The sequence below is a fragment of the Cottoperca gobio genome, chromosome 15 (genome assembly GCF_900634415.1).
Source record: "Cottoperca gobio chromosome 15, fCotGob3.1, whole genome shotgun sequence".
Classification (NCBI taxonomy): Eukaryota; Metazoa; Chordata; class Actinopteri; order Perciformes; family Bovichtidae; genus Cottoperca; species Cottoperca gobio.
In genome coordinates, this window is record NC_041369.1 from 5,454,251 (window position 1) to 5,469,307 (window position 15,057).

Genomic DNA, 15,057 nt, shown 5'->3' on the forward strand with positions numbered 1-15,057 from the left:
GTTTTAATTTCTTTAGCTTTCTTTTTGGCTTTTATATGCTGAATGACTTACTTCAGAGAAACTTATGAACACATCTCTAGTAAACACAAGATCCTTTAAAAAAACAACTCTGTTTTACATATCTGTCGATTAAATCAACAAAATCCTTTGAGTGTTAGTCGATTAAGACTTTCATTAGTCGAGGACAGGCCTAGTGATGAGAATGGCTCCCCAGAGAAAGACAGATTTGTAAATGAACGCATTAGATGAGCTTCTGAGTAAATGATAGCCAGTAAGAAGGACGTATTTCTGTTATTACCGACATGGTACATACTATCGGATTTTTCCTGATAGTGAAAAAAACCTTTTGTAAGGTGGATAAAATAAATGGTATTTAACCCTAACACTACACATGAGCGCAGATATCACTACATACAAACACTAATCTGCTTTCCTTCACTTTGTCCTGTCAGGGAACAGCAAGATAGCTCAATGTACAGTGATGAACAACTCCCTGCTGATCCTATCAATCTGGGATGTTTTGTTTGCATGGTGTTCGGCAGGCCCACCCAGAGGAATTGGTCTTATCTCGAGGGGTTTATTCCGCAGTGACATCCTGAACAAATGAATACATGCATGCCGTTGGCTGTCTCTGTCTATCCCATCTCCGATCTCATCTCCCTATTCTTCACCAGCTTCTTTCTCTCTCTCTCTCTCTATTGCTCTTGTCAAACGTCATGCCCCTATTAAATGCTTACCGTTTCAGCTCTTTAGTTCTCATGTCATCCTTCTATTAGATTACAACCCCCCCACACCCCCTCCTCCTCCACCCCAAATCCCCCTGCTCTGCCCACGGTTTCACGTTTGTATTCATGCCGTACAGGTTCAATTGCATGTAATCTTTTTGGTCATCTGTCATATGCAACTGCTTGACTAACGCGATTAGGTCTAATCAAATCCCTGCTCTCTTCCGTGGCACACTGTCCAGAGAGGGTTCAGCTATGTAACTCACTCCTGTGCGCTTTCTATGACCACCACACCTCGCCTGTGGGTAAAGACCGACATGGTTACATACGTTCTCTAATCACAGTGGTGCAGTTGTAATGATTGAGGGCTGAACAGAGATGAGGTGGGGTTTGTTACTGTAGGGACTCACCAGTCGGCCAGGGCCCATCGAGTTCTGATGAATCCCTTTCTGGACCACTTGCACTGCAGAACGGAGAGACTCAATTTAGCATGACAATGGTGGAATTTGACATTAGTCATCACAAAGCAAATGAAAGCTAGAATGTTACACAGTCATGTTACAGTGTCCATCATCTGCAATTTCACATTTTTCAACACTATCATAAACTATTACGTTGAATTTCCGTTAACACTTTCAAAGACGTCCACGTCTATAACGCATTATAAACATACTACTATTATAATCCCCTTATATAATAAGGCTTTATAACAATAACACATTGTGAAGCATTTTATAATGACCATAATAATTATAATTTGTATAATGGCCTATAATCAATGTTCTAATGTGATAATGTTTCTCTAAGTGGTGATGGTTTTCTTTAAGTGAAGGTAAAATGAGTTCTACGTTTTGTGTGTTGTGCTCATATTGATTTAATGATATTTCTTTCACTTAGCAAACAATGATCACAGAGCAGTGTTTCTCAAAGTGTCGGGCCAGAGGCATGACAGGTGTGGTGCGTGTGCTGGGGGGGGGGGGTTTGACGTCAGAATCCATTTAGTGACATTGTGATGCGTTCAAGCTCTGGTCAGTAACAGTTAGGTCAATTATAACGTTATTATGATGTGTTCAAATGTAATCTTGAACAGATGTAGTTTTCTGCAAGAAACTCCAATAAATCCAGTTGCTTGAGTGAGATGTTTTTACAGCACTATAAAATAGATATTAGAGGGAATAATGAGTTTAACTTCCTAACAAGAAGCAGTATGCAAACGGTAATAAAGGAGGGTATGTTGAAGTACATGGGATTTGTTATTCATAAAAAGTTTTTAAAACTACTGACTTAGATTAACTCATAATGCATTATAGCCACTGTTATAAGATATGGATGCAAAAAAAGTAAATATAAATGATAATGTAGGTAATTATAAATTAATATGGGAATTATAATACACTATCATCCTTGCAAAAAATGTCAGAGAATGACCAGCAATTATGAAGCATTATGAATATGATGACTTGACCTTATAAGTCATGATATAATACTTTATAATGTGTAAAGATTATTGTTCTTGTATAATGTATTACAGACATGGGCTTCATAAAAATCCCTCTTGTATTGAATTATGAGGGTTTCAATGAAAGGAAAAAATGTTGATGTCTTGAGAACACTTTTGAGGAACTTGTACTTTAATTAATTAGATGATCATCTGATGCTGCTTTACAGTTCCACTTTACTTCAGAGGGGATTATTGCTCGTTACTCCACTACGTTCAGTCTCTGACAGATGTACTTACTATTGTTACAGATTAAACTGGATAACGGTATATAAGAGAAGAAACAGCTGCACTGTGACCATCTACAACTTTAAAATGATCTGCACTTGTAAACACATCAATAATATTAAGCCAATAATGTAATGTATATTACAATGATGATAACACTCAAAAAGAGGCCATTCTGCATAGTGAATACTAATAGTATTTTTATTTTTACTTTTGATACTTCAAGTGTCAGAGACATTTTGAAAGCAGGACTTGTAATTCAGTTTTTACTTTGTGGTTTAACTACTTTTACCAAAGTAAAACATCTGAGTACTTCTTCCACCACTGTAGGTTAATCAATTGACTTCATACTTGTTAAGCAACTATATTAATATTTGATACATTTTTCAGTCAAAAAGGGCAAAAACCCAAATTAAATTTGCTGGTTCATTTGATCTTGTGTTAGTAAACTAAACATCCTGAGGTTTTAGACGGTTGAATGGACACAACTACCAATTTAATAACATTAAATGGGACTTATGATGAGGCTTTTTCACTATTTTCTGACATTTTATAGACCAGAATAATAACTGGTTCATCAAGAAAATAAATCGCTGGTTGCAGAAGAAGTATTTAGATACTTTACTTCAGTAAACATACAGATACCAGTATACAAATACTCCCATACATGTAAAAGTGCCGCATTAAAAATGTTACATAACTGAAAGTACAGAAGTATTAACAGCAAAATATACTTTAAGCATCAAAAGTAAAAGAACTTACTATGCAAAAACTCTTTTAACAGTGTTACATTATTCATATTAAGTTATATTATTGTGTAATGTAATGTAATAATGTGTCAATGTGCAGCCATTTTCAGAGACTTGGATCCTGGAAATACTAGAGTTAAGTATAAGGACTTAAGAACAGTAGTTGAGTAAATGTACTTGATTACTTTTCACCACTGATTTGAAGTAAATCAGCACATTTTCTTCTTCAGACAGTTCAAAAGTTAGTTTGAACATCCTTGCCAGTTGCAATATGTCTGATAACTAATGCAGAGATGTTTAGTGAATGTCTTCACCACAGAACCTACAGCCTGTATAGGTGGAAGTTATACAAAATATCCTCAGCATCAACTGAGTGTAGACGTCCAGTATGCGGCTGTTTGATCAGATCCCACCAGCCCTTAGTTAATTATCCAATCACAAGTCCAAAGACCTTTCTGAAACGGCACATGATTCACCATGAAGCTGGTTATTAAATGAGAGACAAATTGATGTTGTGAGTGTTCTCATTCTGAATAGATGCATGCGTCTCTTTCCCTCAGCCTCTCTCTCTCTCTCTCTCTCTCTGATACTCCTAATGGGGAGTTAACTGCAATGATGAATAAACTAATTATGGACCAGGTCACATAATTACAAATTGACTAATTTTATTTTTTTCTTAAACTCAGATGCAAATTAAAAGGCTAAGAGGTATTTGATTGCACCTCACATCCTTCAATCTGCATTAGTACAAGATTAACTGTATCAAATTGAATTACATTAGCATACTTGAATTAATCCATAGTGGCTCTGCAGGATGTATGGGCCCAATTATAACTGGCTGGCCCAATATTGTGACTTTGAAAGGAGCAAATGGAATTAGATGTGAGTGTCACACTGCAGAGGAACACATTGACCTTACACTTAGAAAGTGAGGGGTCCTACAGCTTAAGGCAAGTTAAGTCTTTCTCAGTCTTTTTTAGTGCCACTCTGAATGACATTTAAGAGTACAACAATTACTGAGGCTGAGGGACAAACATAAAACATGACTTGTTTCTTCCTGTGAAAAAGTCAAAGGAAAATGTTGAAATAAATGTAACACTAGTGGAAAATTCAAACAAAACATGAGTGTTGTTGGTTTCTCTATCGTGATCTGCCTGACTTTAATGCAAAACAGGCTTTCTGTCAATTATTTTAAAAATAGATGTTAGCAGTAATCTTCAGATTTGAAACTGTAATGTCAGAAATAATTGATTCATAAAATCCTATTTCACATTTGTAAGACTTTTGAACGATTGATTCAAGACATTTAAGGCTTTATTTTTAGATAAATTCATTTTAAGGATCGGCAGGAACCCTGAATGAGAATTGAGTAACTACATTCTTGTGTTTATGTAGAAGAAATGCACATTTATATTCAATTACATGTTCACTATGATGCAAAGACCCATTAGTGTACTGCACTGTATATGCATTTGTTGCTGTAAAGTTGAGGAAAGAAAGTCTTGTGGAGCAGATGAGGAGGGACAAGATGAAGAGTTAGTGTTTTTTTGTTTTTGTGTGTGTGTGTGTGTGTGGGGGGTGCACTTGCTCAGTACCCATAGAAGCTCTGACTGCAGCCAGAGACATTTAATCTCGATTTAATTTAAAGAGCCATTAACTACAATCGCAGCATTAAAATCCATCACTTCCTTGACACCCGGCCCCAGATTGCCCCATTTCCTCCACATATGACTGATTGACCCACTGCTTCATCGCTTGCTTATAAACACGCTCACAACACACACACGGTAAACACACGCATCGCCAATCCCAGTCAAGTGGAACAAGCATCTACATATGAGTAAGTAAGAAGAAGAAAAAAATACACTCCGCTCTGCTGTCTATTTTACCCAATTTAAGTGCTTTTATTTTGTAATGCGAGAGCGGCTAAGATGATTATCTGGCACAATCAATCAAAGTGTAGAAGAAGAGAAGTGTCTCTCGCTCTCTATTGGTTGACATGATGACATCATGATTTGGTTGCTGCAGCTGAGATGATGACACAGATGCTGTCCAGCCCCATTTAATCTCCTGCTGAAACATCACCACCCCTCCCTCCCCCTCCCCCCTCCACACACACACACATCTTCTTAAAACACAGATGAATTTAGCCAATACACTCCTTGCTGTGTCACAGTTATTTAGAACCAAAGACATATTTGGATTAAACAGAGAGGTGACATGTAATAATATCATATATCAGGTTGGGTGGCTATAAAGAGTCAGTGAGAGGGGACGAGGGTGGGGAGTCAAAGGGCGGCGGTAAAAGGTCACGAGGCTTGGGGTGACATTGGCTGACCTTCCACAGGTCAGCGATGGCGTCTCCGCCCATGACAGTGATGAACGGCAGCTACACAGTGGGGCATATCCAGGGGTGTCGGGCAATACATAACACACACATACACACACGGGATGAGAAAGAGACAGACAGATAGAGGAAATAAGAGGGGAAAAAGACAAGATGGGGTGATGGAGGGAAGAAGGACCATCGGATTCACTGAAAACTGGAACGTGAAACTCCCCAATTGTGACCAATGGAAAATTACGCTCCTTTAAAATGCCAGACGTGACACAATCAGGATATACACACACAGACACACACACACATGCAGACACACACACACACACACACACACACACACACACACGCACACGAGTCTTGTCCAACACCCTCGTGCCACCGTTTCCCGGTTCATCCCGTTTGATTCTTTGACCTTTCTTATATTTCAGCTCAAAGTCCGACTCCCATAAATAATATTACAGCGGGGTGATGTTTGGAAGGGGGTGATAGAAGAGTGCAGGGCAGGGAGGGGGGAGCGGGGGGTTACACAAAAGCCCTGTGACAGAAATGCACTGTGAGTAATAAGTAATACACACAAACGCTGATTGATTTGAGCCCCAGTAGACAGTCACATTTATCTTTATTCCATCATCCAGGGGGGGCCATCAAATAAGAGAGGGCCTCACATAGGGGTTATGTGACTGGACAGCCCGTGTGTGTGTGTGTGTGTGTGTGTGTGTTTGGGTTAAAGATGCGCCACATGTACAGAGAGAAGTCTCTGTCATTGTCACCACTCAGATGTTGCCCTACACGATGTAGGAATGCCAAGTGCTTTAAGAATTTATATAGTAAATTCAACATGATGGATTTAAACAGCCTACATTTTTGCAGTTGAGTTCAGTTGTAAAATCAATATAATATTTCTGATCTTTTCTGTGTACAGAAAAAGTGCAGAAGGCCTTTGTTTAGCTTTATTTTTTAACATTATCCCCTCATTTATGAGCTCCTTGCAGTGTCATGGATCACACCTGTCACAGAGAACGGCATCTGTGTCACAGGTGTCTTGTCTGGTGATAAATTCAGAGAGAATTTTACAAGCAATGCCAGTTTAAATGACTTCATCTCCTTAACGTATACGCATCGCATCGCATCTGTGAAGCACGCGCGGCATTTAAATCAAAGGGGAAAAACATGAGGGAAGTTAACTTTCATCGAGGGCAGAACTTAAAAGTAATAACAGCCCCGTATCAGAGCTTACTACAGAGGGCACTAAAAGGGTATGAAAAGTCAATGCTTTTATGGACACGCTCATGGTGCCAAACAACAAATACAAACTCATATGGATGTTGATCTACAGCCTGTCCGCTTTTCAGTTCCCTTCGCTTTTTTTTTTTTTCATCCTACGGCTGTGTAAAACAATCAATAGCAAGGGCACATTAAGGTCTGGGTCGTATACTTTATTTATATAAGGCAATGACAAATCCTTATGATGCAATGGTTTTTGGAGGCATGTATTACTGCGCCAAACAAATAAATATATTAATACCCACTGGGGAGGTGGAGAGATTGACGGAACAACGGGAAACGACAAGCCGCCAAATCCATCATGGCGACCTTTCAAGAGGAATGCGCCTGCGATTTTGTCCCCTTCCTTCTTATTCAGCATTTCAATTAATGTCCCTGCTTCTCTCTCCTTCACTTACAGCTATAACTCAAGGTGGGATAACGGAAAGAACCGATGTTTTGCATATGGAGGGGTTGTCACTTAAATCAGAATCAAACAAGCGGCAGGAGAAGAAACGGGCCACAAGCAGGAAGTGAGTTTACCCAATATTTTATTTTGTGACGTTCAGTTTAAGCCACTTTTAAAAGCTGAAATAGAAAGCCATCATGAGCAGGATATAGGTTCAATGAAAATGGATGTTTTCAGAGCGTTAAGTAATATTCATAGAAAAAAGGACTTATTTTAGTTTCTTTTCTGATTGTTCCCTTTCCGCACCAGTGGGACATCAGGTACAAAAGCTAAAACAGAGTCGACTGACAGAAAAATGATCTGCATAACGAGGAACATTTAGTGAATCAAGGTGGTGGAAGTGATGACTGGCAACTGTGACTTGACTCGTCTTCATTTGTGAATTTCTTTTTACCCCCCAGCTTACCTCTGCAACACCTCTGTTGTACTTATTTTTGTCTAATTTCTTCTTTTTTTTAATAATCTTTTCTTTATTATTGTTATTTGTCTTGCATTGCATAACCTTTCTTACTATTTTTATGTAATGTGCATGTTTTCACCTTCATGAAAATGAAAATAAAAATTACACGTTGAAAAAGAAAGAAAAATCATTTGCAACTATTTTAATAACGTTTTTTTTATTTTACTTTCAAGTAAAAATGGCAAAAAATAAATATATATTTCAGTACAAATTGAACATTTCTGGGTTGTGGACGATACGAGTAATTTGAAGACATCACCTTGGCTTCTGGGAAATTGTGGTCGATTAATCTCGAAAATAATTTTGCAGATGAATCGATAATTAAAATAAACAATAGCTTCAGCCTGCACACAGAACCATGTGAGGATTTCCAAATACGGACACACTTCATGTGTCTAAACACACACGCACCACTCAAGTGCGGTGAAATGTACTGAATGACATTTGGTTCCTCTTTTACACACACAAACCAACACACGCATACACCCAGCCCCTCCCACCATGATATCATCAGCAGCTCGCTCACTGACACTTTATTAATGGGGGAGTGTAAAGGGAAGACACAAGCAGAGAAACACACACATCTGTCTCCCAGCGGCCACCTGAGCTGTCTGCTGTCACTCTCTAACCTCCTCTCACAGGATTCTGGAAACTGGATCAATTCCAAAAACACATCTTTTCTTTTCCTTCTTTTTTTAATGCGCCCAGAATTATTACTTATGAGCATGTAAACAAGATACCTGTCCTCTGCGCCTTTGTTGTAAATAATGCCGTTGGGGCATCTTTCCACATTGGTTACAATACATTACACCACACATCTCAGTCTGCATGGCCCAAAACTGAGAGCTGCTGGGACTAGAGCAACTGGTTTGGGACTCTGTGTGGCGTTCTGTCCGGTCCAAGATCCCCGTGTAATAGGATTCCTCAAAGCTGCAGATGGATGGCAAATCTAGGCGGTTTCATCTACTAAAAGAGGGCATAAATCACTAGCGGAGGAAGCGGGGACGAGGCAGGGGTTATCACCAGTCTGCCTCCCTCATGAGAGCTTTGCATTAAAGCATTAGTGAAATTAATTCATCTTTCATAAGAGGTTTGAGCAGTATCTGTGATCTATGATAACAACCAATTTCTCACTACGGAGGGGCCGGAGGAGGGAGGGAGGCGGGAGGAAGAAAAAAAAATACTCGGCGACCCTGATAGACTACACAAATCTGCTCTTTTTAAATGGGCTAACATTATCTGGAGTGCTGCTCTCTGGAGCATCATCCCAGATTCATATCCCAGCCGGGAAAGAGGCATAAATCACCGGGCAAAACTTTTCTCATCTGCCTCTGCCCCCCCCCCACACACACACTCCTTCTTTCTCTCTACATCACTCCCCTCATCCCTCTCACGCTGTGCCATGCCAGGTTTGTTTTGTGGATTTCTTTACTTGTCCTGTTAAACGCAGAACAATGCTTTTTGCTGTAATCATTTTAAATGGCTTTGCGCCTCAATCAGTGTAATTGGTTTTAGATCATCTGTGGAATGGGAAAGTGGGAAACCTGAGACGTGAAGATGTTTGTGTGTATGTCTAGGGTGGGGAGTCCTGCAGTGTGTGAAAGAGACGGAAATTGGGGGGAAGTGTGTGAAGGGGCCGTATCCATCTGTTTTGCATATATTTGTGGAGGCGGCCGTCGGAGCATGGTTGACAGATGAGTGGGGAGTGCGGGGATGACACACGGGCGGTCGTGCTCTTTATTACTATATCAGCACAGCTATGCTCAGCTCCCCTCTGATAACACACCACACTGCAACCAGAAAATCCAACACAGCGGACTGAGCAGAGAATTGCTCCGCGGGACACGGCAGACACGGCGAGGACTTTTCCCGATATGAATTGTTTTTGACTGATTTGTCTTCAAATCAGTCAGCTGGATTTCCTTGAAGCAGGAAACACTCTTAATCAAAAACATGCATAGATGGCTTTAGAAAATGTATTTTTAAAAAGTAGGGGGGGGGAACTGTTTTGGTTTCTACTACCTGAAGTGTGGCATCGTATAACAGAGCAAGACTCAATGGTTCAGGTGTTTTATAAAATATCTATTTCATTGAAAACATCAAAATTCATTATTTTTAGGCCAAAGGATATTATACTTAGATCAGTGATTGGTGACTTTTTCAATTGAGCAGCTTTATTAACCCTGCATACTGCGTGTGATGTAAAAGAGCTGTGTGTTCATTTGCCACGACACACTTCCCCCTCTCACTGTGACATCAGTCGGCCCACGTCTTACATGACGACGCCACCGACAGTCAGTTAACTATGCTTATTACATGACCCACCTCAGGGAAGTAGTCCTGGGGAAACTTCTCCTTCTCCAGCGAGGGTGTGCTTTCTAGTGTCTCGGAGTAGGTTTCCTTCCCGACAACCTTCTTGAATTTCTTGGCTAAAGTGGAGATGGAGGAGAAACGGACGGAAAAATAAAAGGGGAGGGGGGGGCAAGGAATAGGGAGAAAGAGAGTTTATTGTTACAAACATGGCAGGTTAATTTTTGGAGACCCCATGTGTGAATCTCCTGATACAAAGTCTGAGCAACTTCCTCAGACAACTGCACCACCTGCTGGCGAGGATGAAGAACATCTGTATTGAGGGAGAGGTGAGTGTGAGAGGTCACAACACGGGTAAAATCAAAAGCCTGTCTTTGATCTCACAGGGAGGATGATGGTGGGGAACATATCCAGATCCCTCTGTGTTCACTACAACATGGACATTGTCAATTGAGGGTGTAACAACATATTGCTCGGATACAAAATCAGATCAAGACAAGATCAACAACAGGATTAAAATATCTAATAAATTAGATCAATTTTCATTCTTCAGTTCAGTCGTGTATAAATACCAGTTTATAAAAAGTCCCAGTATTAATGAATAATGGCCATATTTGACATGCGAGTACAAATAGCTAGATGTTTGTAAATAAATGGTTCGTAAAGTTCTTTTGCCTTTTCATATGGCTTACAATGGCCGCCTACCCCATGTTGGAGATCTCAAACCATTTTGCACAAAGCTTTCTTTTCCCCATTTGGAATCCTAAACCAACCAGGATTTATATTTGGGATTGTGAAGACAGCGCTGGGAACACTTGCATTTACCCCTTGTGGCTGTTCAGTCCACACTAAGTTGGAATCTTGCACTTGGGGGCAGAGCTGTTTTGCAGGCTGTGACGTAGAAGTGTGCGTTTTGTTGCCCTGGTAAATATGTTGGTTGCGCTTGCTGCCTGCTCCACACGCCATCAAATGAAAAACACTCTTCTTATATGATCAATTTAGTGCGAGAAATTCAGAATGTTATGTTTTGGAACACAGAGTAAGGGCAACACAAATATTTCCTTTTTCCAATACTTATCCAGACCTGGAAATGACATCAATCCATACTTTGCCATACTGCGGAGGAAGCCTGCAAATGTAGCTGCTTCAGTATCAAAGCATGCTGGTTCACAGTCACGGCTTACTAGGACTCTTGAATAGAACGGAGCCGATGATCAGTTCCACATGTACAAGTCAAAACTGTCTGCTGTCACGAAGGCCGATGACATAAAAAAAAGTCCACGAAGCTGCTCAGAATGTCCAGTAGTTGATGTAATTCTGACTTTAAATCAAATCTCTGAAGTCCATGTGTGTACATGGGGAGTGGTCCTCTCCCCTCTCGACCCCTCCCCTGCCTTCGCCCTGTCCTTCACTGGGGTAACTGGTGCTAATGCTGACTTGGGTCTAATAGGAAGCGAGGCGCCTCCACATCTATATCCCTTCTTTAATTAGCGCGGCCGCCGGACCCCGGGGCCCTCTGACACCGCAGCCTGATGAGACCGCCGTAACTGTCCAATAACCCGCCGCACACCATTACTGTAGGCCCGAAATCTTATGAATTAAATCCTAATATTAATAAGCATTACCATTCTGTCCCCCTCCCTTTACATTATCCTCAAAGCCAATCTTAGCTGGCTGGTTTTTTGATGGAAGCGGGAATAGCCTGCAAATGGTTGTGTGGGATATGCAGGGGTGGGATTAGGGGGCACGCTGCGAGGATTTCATTTCGACACAGTGGTGATGATGTATATGTGGAAGTGTGTTGCTGGGGGCTACTCACCTTTGAAATCAAACTGGTGGATGTTTTTCAAAGACTCGTGGATAAAGTAGAAACTTCCGAGAGCCTGCAAGAGAAAACAAGCTTTTGTGAGATTGGACACGTTTTCCGTAAATGATTCCCTACATAGATGTTTATTTCTTTACTGGATCTGCTCCAGGATACGGAGCAAGACACTCAAGATTTATCACTTCACAGATGAAGATTCTCTACATGAAGGGTGGAATAAAACTTGTGCATTTCCCACCATTTTTGCCAAATTTCCAACCAGTTCAAGAGCAACAATTTATCACATTATTGCTGCGGTTTCCAAGAACCCTGCTTATAACCCTTTCACAATGTTGAGCGTGCAAAGGATTGACCTAATGTGAGAATGCTTGTCTAATGAACTGGGCTGAAAGTATAGAGCCTCGCTCTTTAGCACACTCCACAGCACACTTCCCACAGCTCCGCTCAATGGGAAGCCACAAACACTACACACCATCGACTACACAACAACAGGTGCAGCATGCTCTTGGTACAGTACACTACGCACACACCCCGTGCTAGGGCTCGGAGTCTTCGAATGTGGCGAGTCAACAATTTGAGCTTTCAAAAGGACACATTCAGATGGACTTTTGAATGAGCAAAGATCAACTTCAATAGGCTTAAAATCTTAATTTTCCCTGTGAACAATCAGGAAACTTTCCCAGTCGGCGGACAAGCCAATAAAATTCTGTGGGAAGAAGTGAGAGTGGTGCAGAGGGGGATTTGATGCGGTTCACAGTCCACTACACTGCTTTCTGTTGCCCTCTTTACATTTAGGGCAAATGGAGGCAAAGCTCAAGCTCAATCCCCTGTGTCTTTGAGATAGCAGACCTTTGGCTCGGGATAATTCTCCAGTCTCCTTTCCGCCCTCAAAGAGAGAGACAGAGGGTGGTGAGTAACTTTTACTATAAAGACCAAATTAAAACGTAAGAAAATGAGGGTAAGACTAAGATAGACGGAATACAGTGAAGTTGCAAGGTAGGAGATAAGAGATACTGAGACTCAGGTACAGTAAAAAAGGAGAGAGGAGTGATGAAGTGGGCTTAAAGGGGTGTGATCTAAAGGAGGAGGAGACATGTGTAGAAGAAAAGGCTCGAGGCATGAAGAAGGATTTAGTCTGGAAGGTTTTTCCTGTGTTTTCCTATTGAGGCCGGGTGCAGACGCCTCTCTGCGGCGAGAGAGTTTTCGGCCCGGCCTCTGCATTATTTATGAGCGCCGGCACATCTTGAGATTAAACATTTGCTGATTTGTCAAAAGCACAAACATGAGGTCCTGCCCATCTCCTTGACATATAAGTTCAGCCGACGGAAAACACTGTCGCACATTTAATTGATGAGAACAGCGGCTGGTGACCCCGAACCCCTCCGCCGCGCTCCCCCCTCACTCCCTCATTTCTTCTCCTGCTCTGACGGAGGACAGACAAAGGGGGAGGAGGGAGATGGGGGTGCGTGCATGAGAGGGGACGGTGTTGGGCGAAGGCAAGAATCAAGGTCACAGCTTCCCATTGCGAGAGGACGGCTTCCAGGAAGGCCCCCTACACTTATTCGTGCTCGCTTGTCTTTATGTTCTCTTTCACCTTAAAGTGCCGACAACAGACTTGGAGACAGAGATGGATCGGAGAACAGGCGGAGGGAGGGAAAACCGTGCTATTTGTCAAAATGGTGCCACTATGCTAACTGCTGCTGTTTGTGTAAATATTTCAGTGAGCAGTCAAGTAAAAATGACTATTTTGAAATACGACATGTGGAGATTAAATGATATATGTCACCCTATTAGAATTAAATAGCAGAATTGCAATTTCTCTTGAAAGTCAGAGTGCTGCCGCAAAAACAATTAGAAATTAAGTGATTAGTTCAAAACGAAGAGACACAAATCTTCATCACTGATTAATGGTAATGGGTAAATGGATTATCAAGAAGAAATGTCAAAGACTCACTGGATACAGCTGCTCCAATATGAGAATGTTCTGCTATTCTCTGTTAGTATAGTATGGTAAATGTAATATCTTTGGCAAATAGAGATAAATAATCTTTCTACAAAACGTCTCCAGATTAAACAATTCTGAGAATACACTCACTGACTTAAAGACAATATATACTTGACCCCAAATCCCCATTAATGACTACAGGGAGTCTTCAACAACTATTGCCTTTAACAAAAACAAAACGTAAGAAATACATGATTAAAGCCTTTTATTCCCAACAGCCAGTGTCTCTCTCTCTCCCTCTACATGCCTGTACAAAAAATAAAAAACAAATCGGCATGAATCAGTTTTCAAATAAATGATAAACAACTATGCTTAAGTGGCTATCCGTGTAATCGCAAAAATCTACTTAACCCTCAACCCTAATAAATATTTATTTGACATCAGGGTTCAGAACCTAGCAGCTGCTGTGCTCTCTCTCCTCTCCTCTGCCTCCTTCCTGCACTCTTCATGAAGAAGCTATTATATTAGCAGGGCGCAATTAATCCATTTGTCTCCTTACATGACAGGCTCAAAATATTCATTAGGGCTGGACTGCGCTGACAGGCCATGCTTATCTTTTACCAGTCGCTTTACAATGGCCTGTGTCAAACGTATGTTTGTCACGTCCCTCTTTATTGATTAGCTGCCAGATTCACTTGAAATAATTAAAAGTATATTTTACATATTTATAAACCCCACTGCCACGCTGGCTACTTAATTTTCCATTAGTAAAATGCAGTCTATTAAGTGCACCATGAGGGCCACGGGTGTGGGGGGGGTAAGGGGAAATGAGTAATCACCATAATTGTAGACAGAAAGACAATAACCGCGCCATAAAAGCTGGGGTTTTATGACTGGTTCTGGCAATGCTATCTCTTATCACGAGTTGTATTGGCTACGCCGCTCACAGATAAGGACACACTGTGCTCGCTGTCCGTGTGCATACGAGTGTGTGTGTGTGTGTTCGTACAAGTGTGTAGTTGACATTTCCAAAACCCAAGCAGATATGGGCTGAACAAGTCCCAATAGACTGGCTGGTGGAAAATAGAGACTTGAGAGCTGCAGTACATAGCCTGCATACTTTGCTCCGCTGAATGCTTTATCGATACCGAGGGCTGCAAAAATTAGTTCTGGCCGACGAAGAGAAGCAGGAATTCTGTGACCTCTGAATAGATTTTCTGCGTTTAATGTGAAAAATGAGCCAT

At 41.1% G+C, this 15,057-nt stretch overlaps 1 protein-coding gene across 2 annotated transcripts in view; it reads right to left on the reverse strand.

The window, feature by feature from the left end:
- Nucleotides 1–15,057, reverse strand: part of inpp5a (inositol polyphosphate-5-phosphatase A) — a 143,649-nt gene that overhangs the window by 52,925 nt on the left and 75,667 nt on the right. For both annotated transcript variants that reach the window (XM_029449560.1, XM_029449561.1), the window contains exons 5-7: nt 11,863–11,926; nt 10,059–10,162; nt 1,136–1,188 (exon numbers count right to left, since the gene is read on the reverse strand). In XM_029449560.1, coding sequence (XP_029305420.1) covers nt 1,136–1,188; nt 10,059–10,162; nt 11,863–11,926 — 221 coding nt within the window. The remainder of the gene's footprint in view (nt 1–1,135; nt 1,189–10,058; nt 10,163–11,862; nt 11,927–15,057) is intronic.